This window comes from Delphinapterus leucas, chromosome 8, assembly GCF_059928025.1.
Source record: "Delphinapterus leucas isolate spDelLeu-1000000601 "Yukka" chromosome 8, BTC_Dleu_Yukka2, whole genome shotgun sequence".
Lineage (NCBI taxonomy): Eukaryota > Metazoa > Chordata > Mammalia > Artiodactyla > Monodontidae > Delphinapterus > Delphinapterus leucas.
The window spans coordinates 21,480,767-21,503,465 of record NC_143136.1 but is presented as its reverse complement, the minus strand read 5'-3'; the positions used below and the strand labels follow the sequence as shown (position 1 = coordinate 21,503,465).

The following is a 22,699-nucleotide window of genomic DNA, read 5'->3' as shown; positions in this document are numbered from 1 at the left end:
CGGAGCACAGGCTCCAGACGCGCAGGCTCAGCGGCCGTGGCTCACGGGCCCAGCCGCTCCATGGCATGTGGGATCTTCCCGGACCGGGGCACGAACCCGTGTCCCCTGCATCGGCAGGTGGACTCTCAACCACTGCGCCACCAGGGAAGCCCCCTTTTCTTTCTTGACCTCTTTGTGGCACATGACATTGTCAGTTATCCATTCCCTCTTGAAACTCATATGTCTTCCTTAACTTCAGATTCTCCACATTTTTCTCTCTAAACCTTTGACAGGCTCCCTCTCAGATTCCTCTGGGGGCTGCTTTTCTTTCCCCATCAACCTTAAATGTTGATGTTTTGTAGGACTCCTCCTCTGAAAGAGCTGACATTTATTGGACACAGGTATGTATTATCTGTTTGCATCCTTTTGGCCGTCTTATGAAGTAGATTCTTTTATTCACTTCATCTTAAAGCTGAGGATACTGAGGCTTAGAGGAGGTAAGAAACTTCCTCAGGATCACAGCTGGTTAAGCGATGGAGATGGATTTAAACGCAGGCAGTTTGACCCCAGAGCTTACCCTGTCAACGATTATGCCAGGCTGCACATCCTAAGACCTTTATTATCAATATTTCACATATGGGTCTCCAGAAATGACTAAAAATCTTGTCTATCCTAATATACTTCCATCTTATCCGCTGGATCTTAAGTGTCTACAGACAACTCAAGGTCAGTATGTCCAGAAGTGACTTCATCACCTTCTTTCTCTTTCCACACTCCCTTCAACCCCCTCTTCATGCTGTGACTCTCTGTTTCAGTGAATGACACCTAATCTCCAGGGAGTCATCCCTGTTCTTCACTGCCCACATGTAACTGCCTTACCAAGTTGTATTAGGTTCACCTCAAGTTCACTCCTTTTGCTTCGGGTTAGTACAGTGGCTAATAGCATTGATTTGGATCAAAACCCAAGTATTTCTTTTTAATAGTGGTTAAAATTGGCAAGTTGCTGTGTGCCAAGTTGTGATAACAAATACCTGCCTTTTAGGAGGCTGTTCAGGAGAGTGGTTAAAAGTCCAGAGTTGGCTGTGGACCCCTTACTGTGTGCTTTAGACAAGGTCAGGCCCTTTTGAGCCTTGGTTTGCTTAATTGTAAAGGGACATAACAATAACAATAGCTGACGCGTGTGCTTGGCTCCGTGACTGATGGTGAGTTAGTTCTTACTAGCATCGCCCACTGCCATTGCTTTTATGTAGGTTTCATTTTAGCCTGCTTTACTGAGATAACCCCTTGACTGATTCCCCTAATTCCAGTCTTAGCCCCTTCCCACCCATTCTGCATTCTGCTGAGTGATTTTTTTAAAAACAAATCACATCACTCCCTTCCTTAAAATTCTTTAATGCAGTGATTCTTAATCTGTGTGTGTTTGTGCATGATGGACCCTTTGGATAATCTGATAAAAACTGTGAACCCTCTCCCCAGGAAAATGCCCTAACATAATAAATTTTGCATGTAGTTTTAGGTGGTTCACAAATTCCTTGATGTCATCCTTGGATGCCTGATTAAAAACCTTTGCTTTCAAGGCTTTCCATTACCTTCAGCTTAAGACCAAATTCTGTTACACAGATGAGAAAACCCAGATAAGCAGAAGGAAGAGAAATGTCTGTCCAGCTACCTGGAGAACCACTTTCTTTCCTCACAGTTTGTGTCTACGATTTAGATATTTTCTATCATCATCTCTCACTACTTCCCAGCTTGCACTTCATGCCCCAGCCCAACACAGCTACCTGCTATCCTCTCAAAGGGATATGCTGCTTACCACAATATTTTGTTAATTGCCTGTTTATATATTTATCTTTTTTATTTGGCTGAACTTCTTGAAGGTGATGATTATTAACTTTTATATATTTAGAATCTAGAGCCTAATTTAGGGGTCCACACATAGTAAGTATTAGGTAAATGTGTGGCTAAATAAATGAATTACAAGGTTTATACTCGGGCTTCCCTGGTGGCGCAGTGGTTGAGAGTCCGCCTGCCGATGCAGGGGACGCAGGTTCGTGCCCCGGCCCGGGAAGATCCCACATGCCGCAGAGCGGCTGGGCCCGTGAGCCATGGCCGCTGAGGCTGCGTGTCCGGAGCCTGTGCTCCGTACCAGGAGAGGCCACGGCAGTGGGAGGCCCGTGTACCGCAAAAAAAAAAAAAAGAAAAAAAAAAGGTTTATACTCATATATGAAAGAAAAGGAGAAGAGAAGAAAGAACAACAAATTATCCAGGGTCCCAACATCCAAATGCAGCAACTGTTAACATTTCTGTGTCTGCTGTGACCTTGCATGGATAATGTGTACCTTCCAGAGCTCAGCTCCCTCATAGATAATTTGGGGATGAGAGTCATTGTGCTTTCCCACTTCAGATAGACATTATGAGTTTAATATATGTAAAATTCCTAATTAAATCCTGTTAAATGATTCAATCTTGAGATTATTAAACATATTAAATTTTCACTACTTTCTGCTATTTTCTGGACTTGCCTTTACCTGTGCAGTTCTGGCGAATTAGTATATATGTCTCCTTATTCTTCCTTCCCTAGAATCTTATTTGGGAGGGTTTAAGAAATTCTTCATGTGATTCAACCGTGTTTTCTCATGGAACTTAGCATAGTGCTTTGTATGTTTAATGCTTCTTAATACCACTGTATAAGTTAATTTGTATTTTTGGAAGAGAATAGGTGAATAGTTGATATGGTACTTTTTGTTGTAGTGTTCTCCTGAGGAACAAACTGAAGATCAGAGAGGACAGTAACTTACTAGACTCTAAACTCTAGACATACAAAAATGAATACACAGTCAATACCTTCAAGAAGGTGTAAGATTCCAGGGCTAGCCAGTGGCAAAACTGAGACTAGAATCTGGGTCTTTTTCCTCCAAATCTTCAGCAGTACCATGTTGTCTTTCTCTTGGGAAGAACCGGCAAAGGTTAACTGAAGTGGCTGTGACTTTTTTTTTTTTTTTAAAGAACTCAAATTCTGATAGAATTTTGTGCTGCCTCAGATTTGTGCATTTTCCCTCCATTTTTGCCACCAAGGCTTTGTGTGTTTATTTATTATTCTCCTTGAAGGAAAGGGCTCTGAATGACTCACCCCTTATCTCTTCTTTACTTCTCAAAAGGAAGAAGACAAGTGGTGAATGGGAAAGATGTCAAGTAATAAAACTTAATTCTTGTTTGTAAGGCCGTAATGATTACTTTAGTTCTTTCATCTAGCTGTAAGAGGAGATTCATTATTGAAATATCATTGAATAAGCTAACTTAGGTCTTACTTTGCTTTATTTTTAGGATAACCTCTTCAAGCCTCACTATCTGAAAGCTGGGCTTTTGAATAAAAACATCACATTTAGAAATGGTTACTAATAGTAGTACTCTTAGTTACTAATTTCCCTTCTCATTCAGCCATTTCTTTTTTTTTTTTTTTTTTACATCTTTATTGGAGTATAATTGCTTTACAATGGTGTGTTAGTTTCTGCTTTATAACAAAGTGAATCAGTTATACATATACATATGTTCCCATATCTTCAGCCATTTCTTGACAGCTGCTTTTGCCCCAGATTGATTATTTGTCTGGGAGAAGGATCTTCATAATCTCTTGTGTTCAGCAGCTTAAGTGAGATTATGGGCAGAGTCTTTGGATTTTTTTTCTCCTTTGCAATTGACTTGACCTCCTTTTGACTTTAGGCAGGCTGTTAAAGCCAGCTTGTTACTTGAAGCAAGATGTTTGATATACTTCCTCCGAGTCATCTTTCCCTTATCACACAGATGCTTTTGGACTGTTAGCATATTGCCCAAGACAGAATTAGGTTTATGAAGGAACAGATTAAAAGTTTTCTTTTGAAAGTGGTTTTTTTAGTTTAAGACTTCTCTAAGAGCAAGCTCTTGCATGTTTGAGGATTGTCTAGTAAGTTTTGACAGCTGTAAGTAGAAGCTTATAAAGCTCTCACATACACGATGAAGAAGACAGGTTATTAGACACAAAGGTCTTCTATGTACATGGAAAGCTAATAGCTATCAGTTCTCAGGCAGAAACTAGCACATAATAACTGAAGGGTAAATGGGTTTCATACTGAGATGCTAAGTTTCCATTACCTGTGCTTGCAGTTTCATCTTTTGAAAGGGCTTTGTGATGCGGCTGCTAATTCTGATTTCCCTACTGCTGGAAACAAAGCCAGGGCTGCTCCAGGCAGGCTGTCAGGGGTCCAGAGGGTGGGAGGGGAGGCAGCCGTTTGTAAAGGAGGACTAAGCGCAGCTGCTTATTTTTGAGTCTTGAAAAATAAATGTATACTTTTCACATTAGCAATTCTGGGTTTTGTATTGTTTGTTCAGTTTTAAGGGGAGAGAAAAAGAAAAACCAAACATTTATTTCTTTTCCAGCCATGAAGAGGGACCCACCTCTAAAAAACTGAAGACTGAGGGAGATGAAGCCCACTTTAGTATTTCCAGCCTGGCTGAAGGCAGTGTCACCCGTGTAAGCAGAACTTGTTGGGTGTGCTCCCCTCTTTCAGGAAGGTTGGGGCTTGGGGAGATTGCATCAATTTTTGTTAGTCTTTTAACGTAGCACTTTCCTTGGTCCTTTCAACATATAAGCCATATATGTCCATCCCACACTTTTTCCTTTCTTCCTTTAATTATTGTCAGTGAATTACCTGTAGAATTATTTATATTGATATATATATATAGTACATAGAGCACTATATAGTATACACAGCGTGAAACATCACTTTCGTAGAGTTTTTTTGGTAACTTCATTTTGCAGCTTTCTGTTTAGTCACAATGGTAGGATAAGTGGGGGGGGGTTAATGATACGAGTCTTAATCTCCAAGTATGTAAGCTTTAAGAGTATAATTCTCTTTTTTCTAATATACAACTTCATAACAGTTTTCACTAGTTTAGGATTTCCCCAAACCAGGTATCCTTTGACACTTGAGATCTTCTTTATTTAATGGGATGGTTTTTGGAACTTGAACGTATTGCCTTGTTTTAAGTGGCATTATTTTGAATCAGTGGATCTTAAAAATTGTCCCTTACTACTAGCCAAATGTACTAGGAAGGATAGCTAGCCCTAGGGCATACCTTTTCCCCACCTGAGAAAGTAATGCTCTCAGAAAAACTGAATGTCTGAAAAATGATTTGGATTTTATTTCAATGTCTTGTAGTAAAGGAAAAAGCATCATGACCTTATTTATTCTGGGAGCTTTTCTGACTGCTCTATACCAGAGTGGACTGGAAACTTTAGTACATTTTGTACCAACATTTCCCAGCCATTGTAGAATCCCATTGTCTTCTCCCCCTCGAGCTGAACTTAAGCCCTATTAAGGTTGGGATCGGAAGGTAAAAGACATAGGTATGATCAGAAAGTGCCGTATAGTGTGGCAGAGATTTTCTTCTTTGAAACTTTCCCACCTAGCACTGATTTGCTTTTACTCTGGGGGACATGTTTAGTTTGGGCATGTTTGAGTAGTCTACCAAAACTTCAATGCCAAAGGGTCAGCAGCAGCCCCCAGGAAGGACAGTTCAGTGAATTAAGCATCAGGCTATTATTTCTCGTGTCATCTTAGTGGAACAAAGGTATTCTGAACTGACCCTGCACTGCAGAATCCTCCCGTTCCTAATTGGTTGGGTGTCAGGATGGACAGGCAGTCTGCCACATAAAGCCTTCAAACTGGGCCGCCTGGTGCCTTGGGCGCCTTGGGTCATACTTCTGACCCCTCCGGAAAGAAGTCAGTTTGCATGAGGAGAGGTAAGTGAAAATACAGACAGAGGACAGCCCTTTGACCACAGGAATCCACTAGCTTTTAACAGATCCGTAGAAATGAAAATGAACAGAAAAGGGCCTTCACTTTGTCTTTGCCTCTATTTTATGAGAACACACTTATTACATCAAGCTGTCTTGTCTTGCCTGGGTGCTGCCAAAAAGAGAAGTGACCTGCAGTTTCATTGTCTGTGGGTGTGTTCTAGGTTGGAAGTGTGAATCCTGCTGAAAACTTCCGTGTTCTAGTGAGGCAGAAGAAGACCAGCTTTGAGGAAGGTAAGAGATGTGCCGTAGGCTTTGCAGTTAAGGAAAAGTGGTTAATTAGGTTAACTGATTTAAGTCTAGACTAGTAAGTGTCACCTTTGGTCATAATGCCTTATATAGCAGTTTTCTTTCCTGGTGGATCTTTGTGACTGTCCCTTGTTAGTAAGCTCACCGAGATAACATTATGAGCCCAGGAGGGTAAACTCAGCACAGGTCTGCTAAACAGAGACAAGCTAATTTGTAGGTCTCCCTGTTAAGAAAACTGGGGGCCAGAATCTTGGAGCTTTTAGTTCCACTTCAGTGAAATCCTTTGGGAATAAAACGTTTTTGTGTCATATCTTCCTATTTTCTGAGACATATAATTTTTGTTCTCTCCTAAGAGTTTCAGCCCCTTGACAGTAATCTCGGAAAGACCTTACTGCTGCCCTTAGATTTGATCCTTCTGAAATTGACCCTGTCCTCACATTTTTCTTTTCAGATATAACCTAGAATTCCATTTAGGCTTGAGCTGATATTAAAACAGCTTTGAGGGATGGATAGAGGGTCTCAGACTGACATTCATTCACTTGATTGCATTCAGGTTCCTGTTCATTCACCTTTAATGAATGGCAGCTGGCAATTGTAATCCTGCAGGTTTGTGTGTAACAGTACTGCATTCATTATTGCTACCCAGGGTCAGGACTGCGAGCTGCCTTCTCTGAGTGTTTATGTTCATGTGTGCACAGAACCTTCTCTTCCAACTTCTTGGCATTTTGGGGGAAATGAGTCCTAAATGCCTAGAAACACTACAGCTTTTTAATCATCTATAGTACCTAGCGTAGGTCTAGGGGCCTTACCGCTTAGAGTGTGAGAATCCTAGCAAGATGCCTAGACTTCCTGTGCTGTTGCCCAAAGGCAGTTATAACCAGCTGAGAGCATATAATCTGCCAAATCTTGTTGGTGGGAACACAGAGGCCAAGCCCATGAGAATTTCCTGAGGAAGACCAGCCCATCCTCATGGTAATCTGCATTCTTTTAGGTGGGGTGTGTACGTTTTGTGTTCTGAGAATGGGGAAGAGCTTTTTGCCCTGTTAAAGACTGAAGTATAGAAGAAAACCTTGAGTTTTAACATAAAACAAAACTACATCTAAATAGAAGGAGGAAATCTAAAATTAAAGTGACAGCTTCCAGAAGGATTGGGGGAAACAGTACTTCAGAATTTCTCTCCTTCTAATACTGGGTTATTCAAAGGAGGCTTTCACAGCATTGAACCTGTCTTGTCTCTTAGGCTGCATATTGTGACTGTGTGTTTGGAAGGGGGCAGAAACAACGCTGTGACAAGTCAACAAACTCGGTCATCTATCATGGTTGTTGTGTTTTTTGAAGACAGATTGAGGCCTTCTTATCTTGTGATGATATGTTATGGATTACATCAGCCAAAGTCAAAGGTCGTCCCTTTGGAAGTAATTGGTCTTCCTGGTTGGTGTAGGTGTGATCTCTTCAGGGACCTAATGTAGCATCATCACAATTATAAAGGCAGCCTACTAGTTAGTTCAGGTCATTGTGCTGGCATCTACTCTTTGTCTCGGTTATTCCACATAGCGGTCCTGCAGAGTCACGTGAGCAAGTGGAGAAAATAGTAGAGCTCCAACAGCTGGTGTCAGAATTTTCTGAAAAAGAAAGTTATGTTTATTGGGAAAATACTTTGATAAGCCTTTGGGGTAGAGACTGAGTCCGTGTCCCCAGGCTTGGTTGTTGGCCAGTGCTGGGGTTCAGAGGAGGAGGAAGCTGCTAGCACCGTAGAAGTGGAAAAACTGGAGCTAGTTTCAGGAGGGAAGGGGGTGAGGAGAACAGGTAAGAGGGAGAGGATGTGAATGTATTTATGTAAGGGCACAGCGTTCTGCAGTACGTTCCCAGCTCATGACTGCAGATACTCGGTGTCAGTAAAACTCTGGAATGCTTGGCTGGAATGCTCCATCTGGGGAAACTGGTGAGGAGGCAGTTTGGGGTCTGAAAGTCCTTCAGGCAGAGCAGAGAAAGCTCCTGAGAGCACCAGAGGCCAGAGTCTAAAGAGGTCATGAGAGTAAATTCCTGAGAATTTGCTTACATCTTAGGAAAACAGTGTTTCTCCTAGACTAATTGGGGATTTAAAGCAGTCTTGTGAAAATAACAAGGGCAAGTGGCCCCTCGATGGCATATTGATTATAATAGGTATTATTATTCCCATTTTATAGGTGGAAAAACTGTAAAACTGGAAGAAATGAACTTCCCCTCCAAATCACACAGGGATTCAAATCCATGTCTCCTTCGAATACTGGATTTTCTACCTAGCAGTACTATTTCTCCTGATTCCTAATGCCTTCCTTTCCTACACGCTTCTTTGTTTAAACATTATAAGGTCAAGCATCTCAAACCTTGTGCCCATAGATAGGATTTTTGATGAGTAGACGGTTCTTTTCTGTTGAACGTGACTGCATGCTGGCACGTTGTAGTGCTGTGATGGTGGATGTCCCTCTGTACCTCCATCTGGGACTTATCAGTCAGAGATCTCCAGTGACCTCACAAAAGCAGACTTTCTGCAGAGCTGCAAGAAAATGGGACTGCCCACTTGTTAGCAACTAGTTCTGTTTCATGGTCCTAAATTGGCTTCCCTTTTTTGCTTCAAGTTCCAGAAATTTTGTTTCTTCATTACTTTTCTACCTTTGTTCTTCTACTTGTATATCTCTTTGCTAAGCTCTTTGTGAGCCAGGACTCACCTTGCAAGCCCAAAGTACCCCTCCAGACTTAAAGCTGCCTCCCTGGTATTGGTGTTCTAGAGGCAGAAGCCCTTCTCTTCTCTCTAGTGTATCTGTTTTTTAAATTCAGTTGCCAAAAGCATGATTAATATTAGATAGTTTTACCCTTAGTTAGAACTTGGCCCTTTCACCTATTGTTACAAACTAAAATATGGGTGTAATTCCTTTTTACCTGTACTAGTAGCAGAGTCATACTGAGAGTATTGTGACCCTATCCCCTTGACATCAGCAGTAGGCAGCTACACATTTTCTTATCTAGTTTTTGGTGTGAGGGATGTTTCTTGTCCTACGATTATTGGCATAGAGTAGATAACACTGAACCCCAGGAATGTGTTCTTTCTGGCTGTTGATGCTTCTGTAAGATGTCTTTGATTCTCAGGTGCTCTTCTTTTTCTGGTCCCTTTCTTTCTCCCTCACTACCCACCCACTCTTCTATTACTACAGTTTTAAAATAGAAAATTCTTGACCACAGCTGTATATATAATAATCATCGCTCAGTTGTGAAAGTGGGGTTGTTTCCCTCACATAGTATTCGTAAGCACATCAGCACCATCATCTGTGATGTCTGTTGTGTGTAGTTGTGGATTATTGGAGAACCTGAGTCCACAGAGTTCTCAGAGACTCCTCAGCAGTGACAGGGTGGCAGAGCTCTGTTCCACCAAGCTGAATTCACAGGAGCCTGATTGGTTGAAAAAACAACCTGTCAAGAAAAGGCGTCCTAAGTAGAAGTGGTATGGACTCCTATCTGGGGTCTGTTATTTAACATTAGATTCATGTGCAGTGAGTGTAATGTGCACACGTCCATTTGATAGGTGATGATGACTTTATTCTGTGGCTACTGAGATATTTCATTTTTCTCACATCTCTTTCCTCTCTCTCACTTTGTTTGGATCACATCTCATCCTCAAGTCTGCTGCCTTTGTTCTCTAACCTATCTTATTCTCATACATCAAACAACATCCTTTCAATTTTAAAGGACATTTCTTAAAATTCACTTCTGCAAGATCTCCCAAAATTAGGCAGAACGTTATTACCACAATTAGTAATAAAGTTATATTATTCAGCAAAGTCAAATAGATAATTTTTTTCAACTCTGTGGGTAGAGCAGTTTACTTACACACATTATATGATTTTCTGCCATGAATCAAGCCTAACTTGTGGATTCTCAAGAGTTGGGATCTAGGAGAAATTTCGTGTGTGTGTGTGTGTGTGTGTGTTATGTATTTTCTTTTTTTAATGGTGTATTAATCTATGGCTATGGATTATGTAACCTATTATAGCTCTTTCCAGATAAACATAAGAAGATAAAAATATGGCCTTTATTATTTTGCACAGAGCTGGTAAATTTAAGAAAAATAACCTCCGTTAAATACCTTGAACGTCTTGAAAGAAGGATACAAATACAAACAGAACTAAAATTTTAAGTATCTTTAGCTGTATAAAAGTTTTGTTTTGTTTTTTAACAGTTTGACATACTTTCTTAGTCCTTTCCCAAAATAGCAGTGATCCATCTAATCACAAGAGAGAAAATACATGAGTACATATTCTAGAGGTTTAGTCTATACTTTTATATTTTTTATTAACTACCTTACTTGTTCTTCACTGGCTTTCTTTTTAACTTGTCTAGTTTTAAATTGTTAAACTCCGGGACTTGATGATCCAGGCTTATTTTACACCTCACTTATCAATGACAAGTAGTCTCATTTGAAAACAAAAATCAGTTTATTTGGAATTGTAAAGGATAACTACTAAAAGGACATGTTATTATTTGACATGGTAATTGTGTATCAGTGACCCTTAGGGTCTTGTTCATCTTCCGTGTGGCATGGATTGAGGCCCAGAATAGCTGAGATGACTTTCCACGGATTATTGCAGATATGTGGATCAGATTCCAGAGAGCCAGTTCTTGGCCTCTTGTGGCTTAAACATCTTCATTGGTTGCTTACATTTCACTAGACAGCACAGCACTGCTCTGAAGTTTACATTTTAATATAATAAAACTCATTAACCAAATAATTAAAATGAAATCATTGAAATGAAGACAAAAAGAAAAAATAAAAAAGACATAGCTTAGAAATCAAAGACCGTCATATACACACAACCACTTTATAAGTAAGTGTTTTCAGTTTTCACAATTCTCCCTAAAAGGCGTCTGTCCATTCTTACTCAGCTTCTAGCATCTTTTCAAATTCCTGTCAATCTGTAGATCAGAATATCTCTAATTACAGAGTATGGCTCTTGTAAAATGTAGCCTGGCTGTCTGTTAAAAAAAGAGAGCGTACAAATCCTGTTTGCTATAGGTAAGCTCTCTGTGAGCACCAAGATTTCTTCCTGAGAGCATTAAAGGACGTCTGTATGTGATACACGACAGCATTTTCATTCTCCCAGTGTTTTGTTTTCTCATGCCAGGTGGTAAAGTTGCTTGCCTTAAACCTGCTGAGTATTTTTTTCCCTTTTTAGGTTAAAAATAAAAGAATATTTTTCCCTCTGGCTGAAAATTTGGAACTCATATGAATGCTTTCCCTGTGTCAGAACAGCTAGAAGAACAGAGTCCATTCAAGCCTGCATTTAACGTAGTGACCCACTGGCTTGCTTTGTTGACCCGCGCCAGCTGCTGGAAACACGGAATTAAATGATGGGTGCTTTGGAGAAAGGGTGTGTTACCCAACTTGCTTTTGGAGTTCACCCTTGCAGGAAGTGCTAATGAGAATGATTTGTGAAGCAAAAAGCTGTTGAAGTACTTACTCACGGCAATTTGGTTTTTTCTTTATTGCCTATAAATTCATGGTGCATTCATGGTGCATGGTAGATCACTGTCATGCAGGGCATTGCACTTGGTTCTCCTTGAATTGGAGAACTGTCTTCACGATTGTTTCTTAAGCCCAGCTGGTTGATAAAGGAAACTGATTTCAGGTTGTGCTGATGTGCAAACTGCTTTCATCAATGACTTAAAGTGACTGCTTGTGGCAAACAGCAGAAGCTCTTAACCAATTAAGATGTTTAGGAAAGGATGTTAGGCTTTTGTTAAAATAGTAACTAATGGGCTGAAATGTGTTAAGAGGAACCTAGAAACAGCTTGGAGTCCCATTTAAAGGCAGTAAAAGTATTTTGGTCCCCTCCCCCTTTCAAATTATAAGCGCAGGGCAAAAAGTATGCTTACACAGAAAGAAGTGGCAAGTATAATTTAGTACACTTAGTCCTGTCTGTTCCCATGTCTACATAAAATTTTTAAAATGGCATACTAGTTTCTTTGGTCAGAAAAGGGAGAGAAGTTTGGTTCAGATATAGAACACAGTTTCAGCAGGGCTTGAGAATATTATTAGTGTAGATGTCCTTAGACATAAATTAACTTTTTTTTTTTGTAGTTTCTTATGGACAGTTGCAGAAAAATCTTTAGTTAATAGTTATGATTAAAGACTCTGCTGTGGATTGAATTGTGTTCCCCCCAAAATTCATATATTAAAGCCCTGACTCCTCATGTGATGGTATTTTGAGATGGGGCCTTTGGGAGGTCATTAGGTTTAGATGATGTCATGAGGGTGGAGCCCTCATGATGGGATTAGTGCCCTTATAAAAAGAGACACCAGAGTTTGCACTCTCCTCTTCTCTTTCTTGCTCTTTTTTTTTCTCTGTGATGTGAAGGTGACTGTCTGCAAGCCAGGAAGAGAGCCCTCACCCAAACCTGACCATGCTGGCACCGGCTTCCAAACTGTGACAAAATAAATTTCTGTTGTTGAAGGCAGCTAGCCCATGATATTTTGTTATGTCAGCCTGAGCTGACTAATACAGGCTCATTTTCTTTTCCTTTGTCAGATTAAACTGCTGAAATCCTGTATTTTATCTCTTTATGTCTTTTAGTGGTAATGAGATGCAACTGTAACACTCAAGCTAGTCACTGTATTTCATTGGTAGGCCATTGGAGTCAGGAGCCATTTCTTATATGAGAACTATCTAACTATAATTCTCTTGCCCTTGGAACCTTGTAGTGTTTCCTTGGGGCACTGAGGATAAGATTTACTGTGTGAGCTTTTCAGCAGTTATTCTATAAAAGAAACATCTAGTGTCTCCTTTCTGTCTGTGGTAAATCTCCACAAATCTCTCAGTTAAATTGCACTTATTTATTGCCAGTTTTTAAATAGTTCATTGAAGTATAATTTTCTACTATAAAGTGTAGTCATTCTAAGTGCAATTTAGTGATCCTTTATAAATGGAAAAGGTTATACAGTCATCACCACAACCCAGTTAAAGAACTTTTCCTTCAACTCCAGGAAGTTCCCCATGGCAGTGTGTAGTCAGTTCTTTTTTTCCCCCACCACCACCTCAAGCAACTATTTTCTGTCTCTATAGCTTTGTCTTTTCTGGAAATTTTACGTAAATGGAATCACTCAATATGCAGTGTTTTGCATCTGACTTCTTTTACTTAGCGTAAGGTTTTTGAAGTTTGTCTATGTTGTAGCATGTATCAATAATTGACTTCTTTTTGAGCTGAATAATATTCGGTTTTAATGAATATGCCACAGTTTGTTTATCCACTCGGCAATTAATGGCTATTTGGATTGTTTCCAGTTTTTAGCTATTACAAATAATGCTGCTATGGATATTTGCATACAAGTCTTTGTATGTTTTCAGTTTTCTTGGGTGGGAGTAGAATTGCTGAACCATATGGGAAGTTTATGTTTAACTTTTTAAGAAATAGCCAAACTCTTTTCAAAAGTGGCGTACCATTTTATATCCCCACTGGCAGTGAATGAGGGTTCCACTTTCTCCACATCCTTGATAACCTTGCATTGTCAGTCGTTTCAGTTATAGCTATTTTAGTGCGAATGTGTCAGTGTATCATTGTGGTTTTAGTTTGCAGTTTCTTAAAGACTGCTAATGACGCTGACCAGTTTTCATGTGCTTATTAGCCATTCATATATCTTCTATCTTGTTTATCATGTTTTTATTCTTCTATGGGCTGTCATATTGTTGTCATCTATAAGAAATCTTTGCCTAGCCCAAGCCACAAAGATTTTCTCCTGTGTTTGCTTTTGAAAGTTTTAGGCCTATAATTCATTTTGAGTTGATTTTTGTAAATGAGTATTTGGTAAGTGTGTAGGTTCATTGTTTTTCAGAGGGATAACTAATTGTCCCAGCACCGTTTGTTGAGAAGACTGTCCTTTTCCCATCGAATTGCCTTGGCACCTTGTTGAAAATTATTTGACCATAAGTGTAAGAGTTTATTTCTGTAGTCTTCAATTTAATTACATTGATCTATGCCTGTCCTTCACTAATACATTGCTTTGTTTACTTTAGCTCTATAGTAAGTTTTGAAATACTGTATCATAAGTCTTCCAATTTCGTTCTTTTCTAAAATTGTTTTGGTTAATCTAGGTCCTTCACATTTCCATATAAATTTTAGGATCAGCTTTTCGATTTTTTAGGGATTTTGATAGGGATTGGCATTGAGTATATAAAATAATTAAGGAAGAATCTCCATCTTAACAGTATTGAATTTCCTAATCCATGAACATGGATTCTTTTTCCATTTATTTAAATTTTGTTTACTTTCTCTCCATAGTGTTTTATAGATTTTAGTGTACAAGACCTGCACTTCTTTTGTTAAATTTTTGCCAAGTGTTTTTTAATTTTTAATGCAATTGTGAATGAAATTTTTAAAAATTTATTTTTGGACTGTCTTGCTAGTATATAGAAATATTGATTTGTGTATATTGGCCTTATATCCTGCAGCCTTGTTAAACTTGTTTATTAGTTCTAGTTGTTTTTATATACTCTTTAGGATTTTCTACTTACAGGATCATATTGTCTGCAAATAAACTCAGTTTTACTTCTTTCTTTCAAACTTGTATGCTTTTAATTTCTTTTTTTTTCTTTTTTTTTTTTAATTTTACTGGCTGGAACATCCAGTACAGTGTTGGCTTTCAGACTTTCACCATTAGTATGATGTTAGTTCTGAGTTTTCTCAAATTCCCTTTATCATCTTGAAGAAGTTTTCTTCCATTCCTATGTGATTGAGAGTTTTTATTGTGAATGAATGTTGAGTTTTGTCAGATGCACGTTCTACATCTATTGAGATGATTATGTGGGTTTTATTCTTCTATTTATATGGTATACTATATTCATTGATTTTCAGTTGTTAAACCAGCCTTGCATTACAGGGGTAAATTCCAGTCAGTCATGGTAAATAATCCTTTCTGAATGTTTCTGAATTCATTTTGCTAATATTTTGGTAGGATTTTTGTGTATATATTCGTGAGCGATACTTTTCTGTAGTTTTCTTGTGATATCTTTGTCTGACTTTGGTATCAGGGGAATACAGGCCTCATAGAATGAGTTGAGAAGTATTCTTTCCTCCTCTTCAGAATTGGTATGATTTCTTCTTTAAACATTTGATAGAATTTGCCAGTGAAGCCTTCTGGACCTGATTTATTTGTGGGAAGCTTTTTAAAACTAATATAGTCATTTTACTTATGATAGAATTAGTCAGATTTTCTATTTCTTCTTGAGTCATTGGTGGTCATTTGTGTCTTTATATGAATTTGTCCATTTCATCTAAGTTGTCTAATTTGTTGGCATAACATTGTTCATGTTATTTTTCCCTTACAATATTTTTAAGTTCTGTGGTTTATAGTTATATGCCTGCTATTATTCCTGATTTTGGTAATTTGTATCTTCTGTTTTCCTTGGTCAGCCTAAGTAAAGGTTTATGGGCTTTGTTTCTCTTTTATAGAAGATCCTAACTTTTAGTTTTATTGATTTTCCTCCATTATATTTTTTTAAAATTTCATTGATTTCTGCTCTGATCTTGATTATTCCCTTCCTTTTACTTGCTTTGGATTTAATTTGCTTTTTTTCCTAGTTTCTTACACTGGAAGTTTAGATTACTGATTTGAAACTTCTTTTCTAACATAGGTATTTAAATCTATACATTTTCATCTAGCCAGTTCTTGAGCTGCACACCATGAATTGTGATAACGTGTTTTCATTTTCACTCAATTAGAAATGCTTTCTAATTTCTTTTGTGATTACTTTGACCTTTGGATTATTTAGAACTGTGCTGGATTATTTAAGACTGTGTTGTTTAATTTCCAAATACTAAGAAATTCCCAAATTTATTTCTGTTGTTGATTTTTAATTTAATTCTGTTGTGACTGGAGAACATATTTTGAATGGCTTCAGTCCTTTTAAATTTATTGAGACTTGTTTTATAGCTTAGCATATAGTCTGTTCTGACAAATGTTTCATATGCCCTTTAAAATAATATGTATTCTGTTGTTGCTAGGTTGAGGGTTCTGTAAATGTCAATTTGGCCAGTTTGGATGATAGTTTTCTCAAATCTATATCTTTGTTGATGTTATGTCTAGTTGTTCTCCATGATGGTTTGAGTATTGAAGGTTTATTCACCTTGAGACCTTGTGGGCTGTTAAGACCTTTATAATTTTTGCCTCACCTAGCTAAACAAAAATCTAGAAACCCAAGTGAATTTCTAGAGTACCAATAAAGAAAACATTGTCAGTTCAAGTAATAGAGTGTATTTTAAATAAAGGTCTTCAGGTATTGGAGTTAAAAAAAAAACAACTTAGATGTATGTATCACAGGATTATGTTTGTGTTTCAGAGTCCTCTGCTTCATAGGAGGAATTCACTTACGTTAGTAAATGACAAGCTTACTCAGTACAGGAAAAACTGTGGAGATTTCAGGAACTTGCTGGCAAGTCTTATTTCAGTGTTTTAAAGATTCGGAAAATTCATAGGTTCATTGCTCCCTCCTTTCATTTGTTTCTTCTTTGGTGCTCTTTTTCTCAAGCATGGGTGTATTTTGTTTGATTCATTATTTGCCTCATACATAAGTTTGGATTATCCCAATTATCTCATAATTGTCCCATTTCTAATTACTCTTAGATGGACTATAATGAAGCCAGCAGGACTTACACATTGGAATTTTAAATGTATAGAATTACAGGGGAGGTTGAATCTACAAACTAAGGATAAAATTTGCCTGCCACAAATCTGGTTCAAATTGGTAGACTATCCTGAGGATGGTGGGTGAAATTAACTAATTTCTAAGATCCTTTTTCGTACTCTCCTTTAAGTATATGAGTAATAAACAGAAGGAAGTAGGTGGAAGAGAAAGAATAAAACAAAAAAGAAATCAAAGGATCAGTGAAATAGAAGGGTCCTGAGTAACTGCCATCAGTAAATGTCAACCCATGAAAAATGTCTTTCCATTTAGAACTCACTAAAAATACAAACAATTGTTTATTGTTAACTTATGTAATAGTCTCTTATATATTTCAAGATGACTTAATTGCTTCTTTGGCGTCTCATTAAAAAATAAATACATGCTCATTGGAAAAAAATCAAATAGTAATTCAGTAGTACATAAAAAGGGGAACTCTCTTCATTCATTGTCCCCCTCTCTTCCAAACCCTCCTCATACCCACATTCTTTGTCTTGCTTTCTCTCACTTCATAGGAATAACCCTGTTAATCCCTATTAATGTTCTATATCATAGTCAAGATGGTTAATTGTTTTAGTGTATGGTAAATTGAGGTTATAGCCACAGGCAGTACATTTTAGAGAACCTCCCATTCCTCATGGGATCAAGCATCTTGACCTAAGAGGGAAAAAAAGAGCTTACAACAAGATGGGATGAGGCTAATTCATACTTAGTAAGTGACAACAACAAAGATGCCTACATATATAGTCATGATAATGTGGAAATGATATCTTATCCACACATACCTGCATACATCTTACATAGCCCATTACTCTTTGTCTATGTATTTTCCCTTTCCATAGAGCTTTATTTTAACCATTTATATTGCTATAAAATTAAGGTAAAGGGTGGTGATCAGAATTCTAGACTGTCCATTCCCCCATTCAGTGATAGCCAGTACTGAATACACAGTGTATGGGTTTAAATTGAAGGAACACAAAAAGACACCTTCATGTCTTTTAGACATGAAGCTTTTAGAGGAGTAACTCAGTGAGGCCTTGATCATTTATTCATCCATTCAGCAATAGCCAGTACTGAATACACAGTGTATGGGTTTAAATTGAAGGAACACAAAAAGACATCTTCATGTCTTTTAGACATGAAGCTTTTAGAGGAGTAACTCAGTGAGGCCTTGATCATTTATTCATCCATTCAGCAAATGGTTGTTGAATGCCTATTATGTGCTAGTCATTGTGGCAAGATACAGACAATAAACAAATAAAATCTATGTTCTAGGGCCGCTGTAACCAAACTGGCTAGCTTAAAACAACAAAAGTTTATTTTCTCTCACTTCTGGAGGTTAGAAGCCCAGAATGAAGGTGTTAACAGGGTTGGTTCTATCTAAGGACTTTTGAGGGAGAATCCATTCCATGGCCCTCTGCTAGCTTGTGGTGACAGCTGGCAATCCTTGGTGTTCCTTGGCTTGTAGATGCATCACTCCAGTCTCTGCCGCATCTTCAGTTGGAGTTGTGTGTGACTGTGTCCAAATTGACCTCTTCTTGTATGGACATCAGTCATATTGGATTAGCTCACCCCCCTTTATGAACTCATCTTAAATTGATTACATCTGCAAGGACCCTATTTCCAAATAAGGTCACATTCTGAGGCTCTGGAAAGAACTTGAATTTGGGGGGGAACACTGTTCAACTCATGACGGCACTATAGAGAAAACTTAAAACAGGATAGTGGGATGGTGACTGCTGGGGTTGTGAGGGGCTTGTGATTTTATGTAGAGGATCAAGGAAGGCTTGTTGCTTGGTTATCATTTGAACAGAGAATTGAGGAAAGTGGAAGATAGAGCCTGGTGGATATCTCTGGGGAAAGCCTTGCAGACAAGAGGGAGCATTGCCCAGAAGCATCAGGGAAACCAGTGTGTCTGGAGGAAAGAAGCAGAGGTGAGATCAGAGAGGTATCTGGGGCACATATCACATAGGGCCTCCTAGACCTTCTGCTTTTACTCTGAGTGAAATGGGAAACAACTAAAGAGTTCTAAGTAGAGGATGATCTGATTTAAAAGGCACTCTGGCTGCCGTGATGAGCATGGGCAAGGTTGAAGTAGGCAGATGTGTTAGAAGGCTACTGCAGTGATCCAAGTGAGAGAGGTAGTGATGGAGGTAGCGAGAAGAGGTCAGACGCTCGATATATTTTGAAAGTAGACTTGGCAGGTTTTGCTGGCAGTTTGAAAATAGGATGTGAGAAAAGGAAACAAGTCAAGGGTGATTGTTAAGTTTTTGGGCCTGAGCAACTGGAAGGAATTGGCATTTACTGAGAAGGGAAAGACATACTAAGTTGGTTATATAGGTCTTGACTTCAGGAAAAAGTCCTGGGTTATAAATATAAATCTGGGAGAAGTCATCATAGAGATGGTCTATAAAGACATGAGAATGGGCGAGATCCTTAAGTGGGGCAGAGGTGTGGGATCTAGGGCACAGGTGGAAGGGGTAACTTAGATAGATGCACACACAGATAGTTCATCCAAGCCAATAGGAAGGATGCAGAGTATGGGTATAGAAGCAGGTGGGTTGACCAGTTTGAGGAAGAATTCGTGGAAGAGGCTGGCGTGACCTGAGCCATAAAAGGCTGGATAGGAAAGGGCCCAGAGAAAGGTATCCCAAGTGAGGCAACAGCCAAAGTGATGGGGTGTCCTAGTGCTATGAGTACTAACAGGACTTTCTCCAGAAATAGGGATTTTTGTTACTGCTGTTACTTTGTCTCTTGAGTTTACTGTTGATGAGCATTTCTGACCACTTTGTACCATTTCTAAGTTTCTTCTAATTTTAATCACTTTCTAATCCAGTTGTTTCATATCTGTCTTTTTCTCTCCATCCTAAAAAACACTAATTTAGGCTTTCATTATTTTACCATTGGACAGTTATAGCATCCTATATTAATTACCCTCGAAGTTCTTCTTGTTCAACTCATCCCGTATGTTGGTACAGATTTAGCTTCTTATAGCACAGATCTGATTATGGGTCAGCCCTTCTTAGTCACTCTCTGTTTCTTTGAAATTAGTCCCCCAACCAAGACTTTCCACAACCTTGTCCCATCCCACCATTCTAGACCCATATTTCTACAGGTCCCCTCTGTGCACCCTGTACTCAAACCAAACTGTACTCCCGCTAATACTCTTGGCTTTCCGGCTCTTCTGTATGTTTTTCTTCCACAAAGAATGTCCATTCTTTTTTCTCACCCCCAAATTTCCTCTAAAGAGATTCTTGAGGTTTAAGAGCCAGTGTATGCTGGGTTACTAATGCCCAGTGGTAGTTTTATTGTAATATGATTCATTATCAAAGGTGCTGCTGCTGGTCTGCCATCAGTGGGACAAATAAAACCTCTATTTATTTTTATGCTCTCTGAGTACTGCCGGTTAGTAGTAATTTTTTTGTTTCCATCACTGTCTTTAATAATAACGATTTGAAATTTTGAATTACAGCAGAACTAATCCTCAGGTTCTCTGTATTGATTTATAAATCTTAGCCTCATCGAAGAAGAAGTAGAGAAAAATAACATCTCTGTATTTTGAGCTCTAGAATATTATACAACTTTCTTCACAAAATCAGAAAAAGATTTTAAAAAAATGAAAGAAAAAAAATGAGGGGTCCTTAAGGAAAGATACAATATAAACACAGTACATCATTATTTACCAGTTTTCAAGAAGATTTACTACATGGAATATGGTTTGAAAATTTCTGGTACTTGATATTTCCATTTAAGAATGAGTCAAATTCTTGAGGCATATTGCAAAACAGTGCTGGATGTTTGCATCCAGCTGCATCCCCTCCTCCATCATCCACAAAAGCACATTCAACTGGTGGCCACCTGCTTCTCTCCTTGCTGAGGGGTCTGACTCATCACTCACTGCATCTCTTCGGCTAATCCATGAATTTCAGTTTCATTCAATTACCAACTTCTAGCTGGATCTCATTGCCAGATTGGTCTGTTCCAGAGCATTTTCTCTTGGCTGCACTGTTCCTATGGCTACTTGGTTCCTTCTGCCAACTTCCTGTATTAGTTTGATGGCACCCACTCAGGTCTGAAGCTAGACAGATACTATAAAATTACTACAGCACTATTAGTACAGTATTACTACAGCACTCCTGTCATCTTGCATTCTGCCTCCCTCCTACCACTCATCTAGAATGGGATCAAGTCTAGACGGTGTTCTGAATTCTGTATCACTTTAGTATTTAGTAAATTATCATATTTTAGTATGGTTCACCAAGTTTTAGAATTTGTTTTAGGACCTTAGAAAATTATGGAAAAAGAAAAAAAGAAAATCTTGGAGATGCTCTTTCTCTGCCCTCTCCACTCCCTACTCCCAACCTCAACGCACACTGCCAAGCATATAGCATGTGTACATTACATAAATGAGCTAAAAAAATCACTTCCTCGAGGGCTTCCCTGGTGGCACAGTGGTTGAGAGTCCGCCTGCCGATGCAGGGCACACGGGTTTGTGCCCCGGGCCGGGAAGATCCCACATGCCGCGGAGCGGCTGGGCCCGTGAGCCATGGCCGCTGAGCCTGCGTGTCCGGAGCAAAAAATCACTTCCTCATTTGATGAAAAGAACTTCCTTTAGTTTCTTTCTTATGTTAGCATCATGTCCCGGTTTTGCACTACTTCAAGTGCAATCCTTTCTGGAAATGGAGGAATTAGACTAAAGAGTGGATGTTCCTTGTTCTTAACTTAACTGCTATATGCCCTGTAAATATGAACTAATAACCTTCAGGTTTTATGGGACATGTTCAGTGGGTCTTTAATAGTTAAACTGAGTGTTTTTAGTAAAAAAATTAAAAGACCATAGAATGCCATGAAACCCACCCATTGGCCAGCAAACTTAAAAATTTCCAGCTGACTTGGGAACAGGTCTGGTCTTACATACGAGTTATTTAAGATGAGATATATTATTCATCCAGAATGAAAAAGACTTGTCGTAATGTTCCCTATATAAACTCGTCTTGAGGCCAGTGGGCTGAACCAGATGCCATTATTTTAGTTTCTCATTAGCTTACACTATCACCTTTTTTTCTAGAGTGAGCTAAGACCAAGAGACCTTCAAAATCTTTCTTCCTGTGGCTACACAGTAGAACTCCAAAAATAAAACAAGAGAGAGATCATAGTCTGCAGGATTGGAGTCTAACAATAAAGGTTTTGCATTTACTCTGCTCCTGTGCCTGGGGTTTTAATTTAACACATCAATGAAAAGTTAGCGTTTAAAAAGGGGGTAAACACCCAGCAGGACTTACTTTTATTAGTGCAATTTGTAAGAAACGACTGCATTTAATGAGAAAATCGTTAAGCATGGAAAAAATGGGCTGTGACTAAACTTATGGAGCTTAAACGTTGAGGTTTTAATTGAGTTTTTTAGTTATTGGTAAGAAAAATAATAATTTAAAAAACCAGGGCTATATCTGTACTGTTGAAGTGGTCAGTGCTTTATATACCTTCGTACAATTTCCTGTGCTACTGATCATGCATAATATTACTGCTGTGGTATTCTCTGTCATATCTACTGACTTTTTCTGTTCTTAAAAGGGTGGCAAAGAATCTAGCACAACAGTTTCTAAAAGGGGGAAGGGTGGGGCAGAGGCAGAGTGCAGGACAGAGCTGTGTCTACTCCACAGTCCACCTGCTTAAAAATAAGACAACAATTGAATTACACTTTCAGGCTCATAAAGCTTATATTTTTTCCCTAGTTCTCAGTTTCTTTTGTTGCCACCAGTGATTTATTTTCCCCTAGTAAGCAGATTTCATTAAAGACTGTAAGACTAAAAACGGGAATAACACCAGACCAAGGAGCACAGACATTCAGGACAAATCCTTGGTATCTTAGATCCAGACTCTTTTGGAAATGGAAGCAGAAAGGGTATTTAAGAAATAAATCAGCATAAAATGT

At 38.7% G+C, this 22,699-nt stretch overlaps 1 protein-coding gene across 2 annotated transcripts in view; it reads left to right on the top strand.

Annotated features, from left to right (window-relative positions):
• Positions 1–22,699, top strand: part of XRCC5 (X-ray repair cross complementing 5) — a 97,943-nt gene that overhangs the window by 49,541 nt on the left and 25,703 nt on the right. For both annotated transcript variants that reach the window (XM_022567633.3, XM_089916398.1), the window contains exons 15-16: positions 4,393–4,486; positions 5,977–6,046. In XM_022567633.3, the coding sequence (XP_022423341.2) occupies positions 4,393–4,486; positions 5,977–6,046 (164 nt within the window). The remainder of the gene's footprint in view (positions 1–4,392; positions 4,487–5,976; positions 6,047–22,699) is intronic.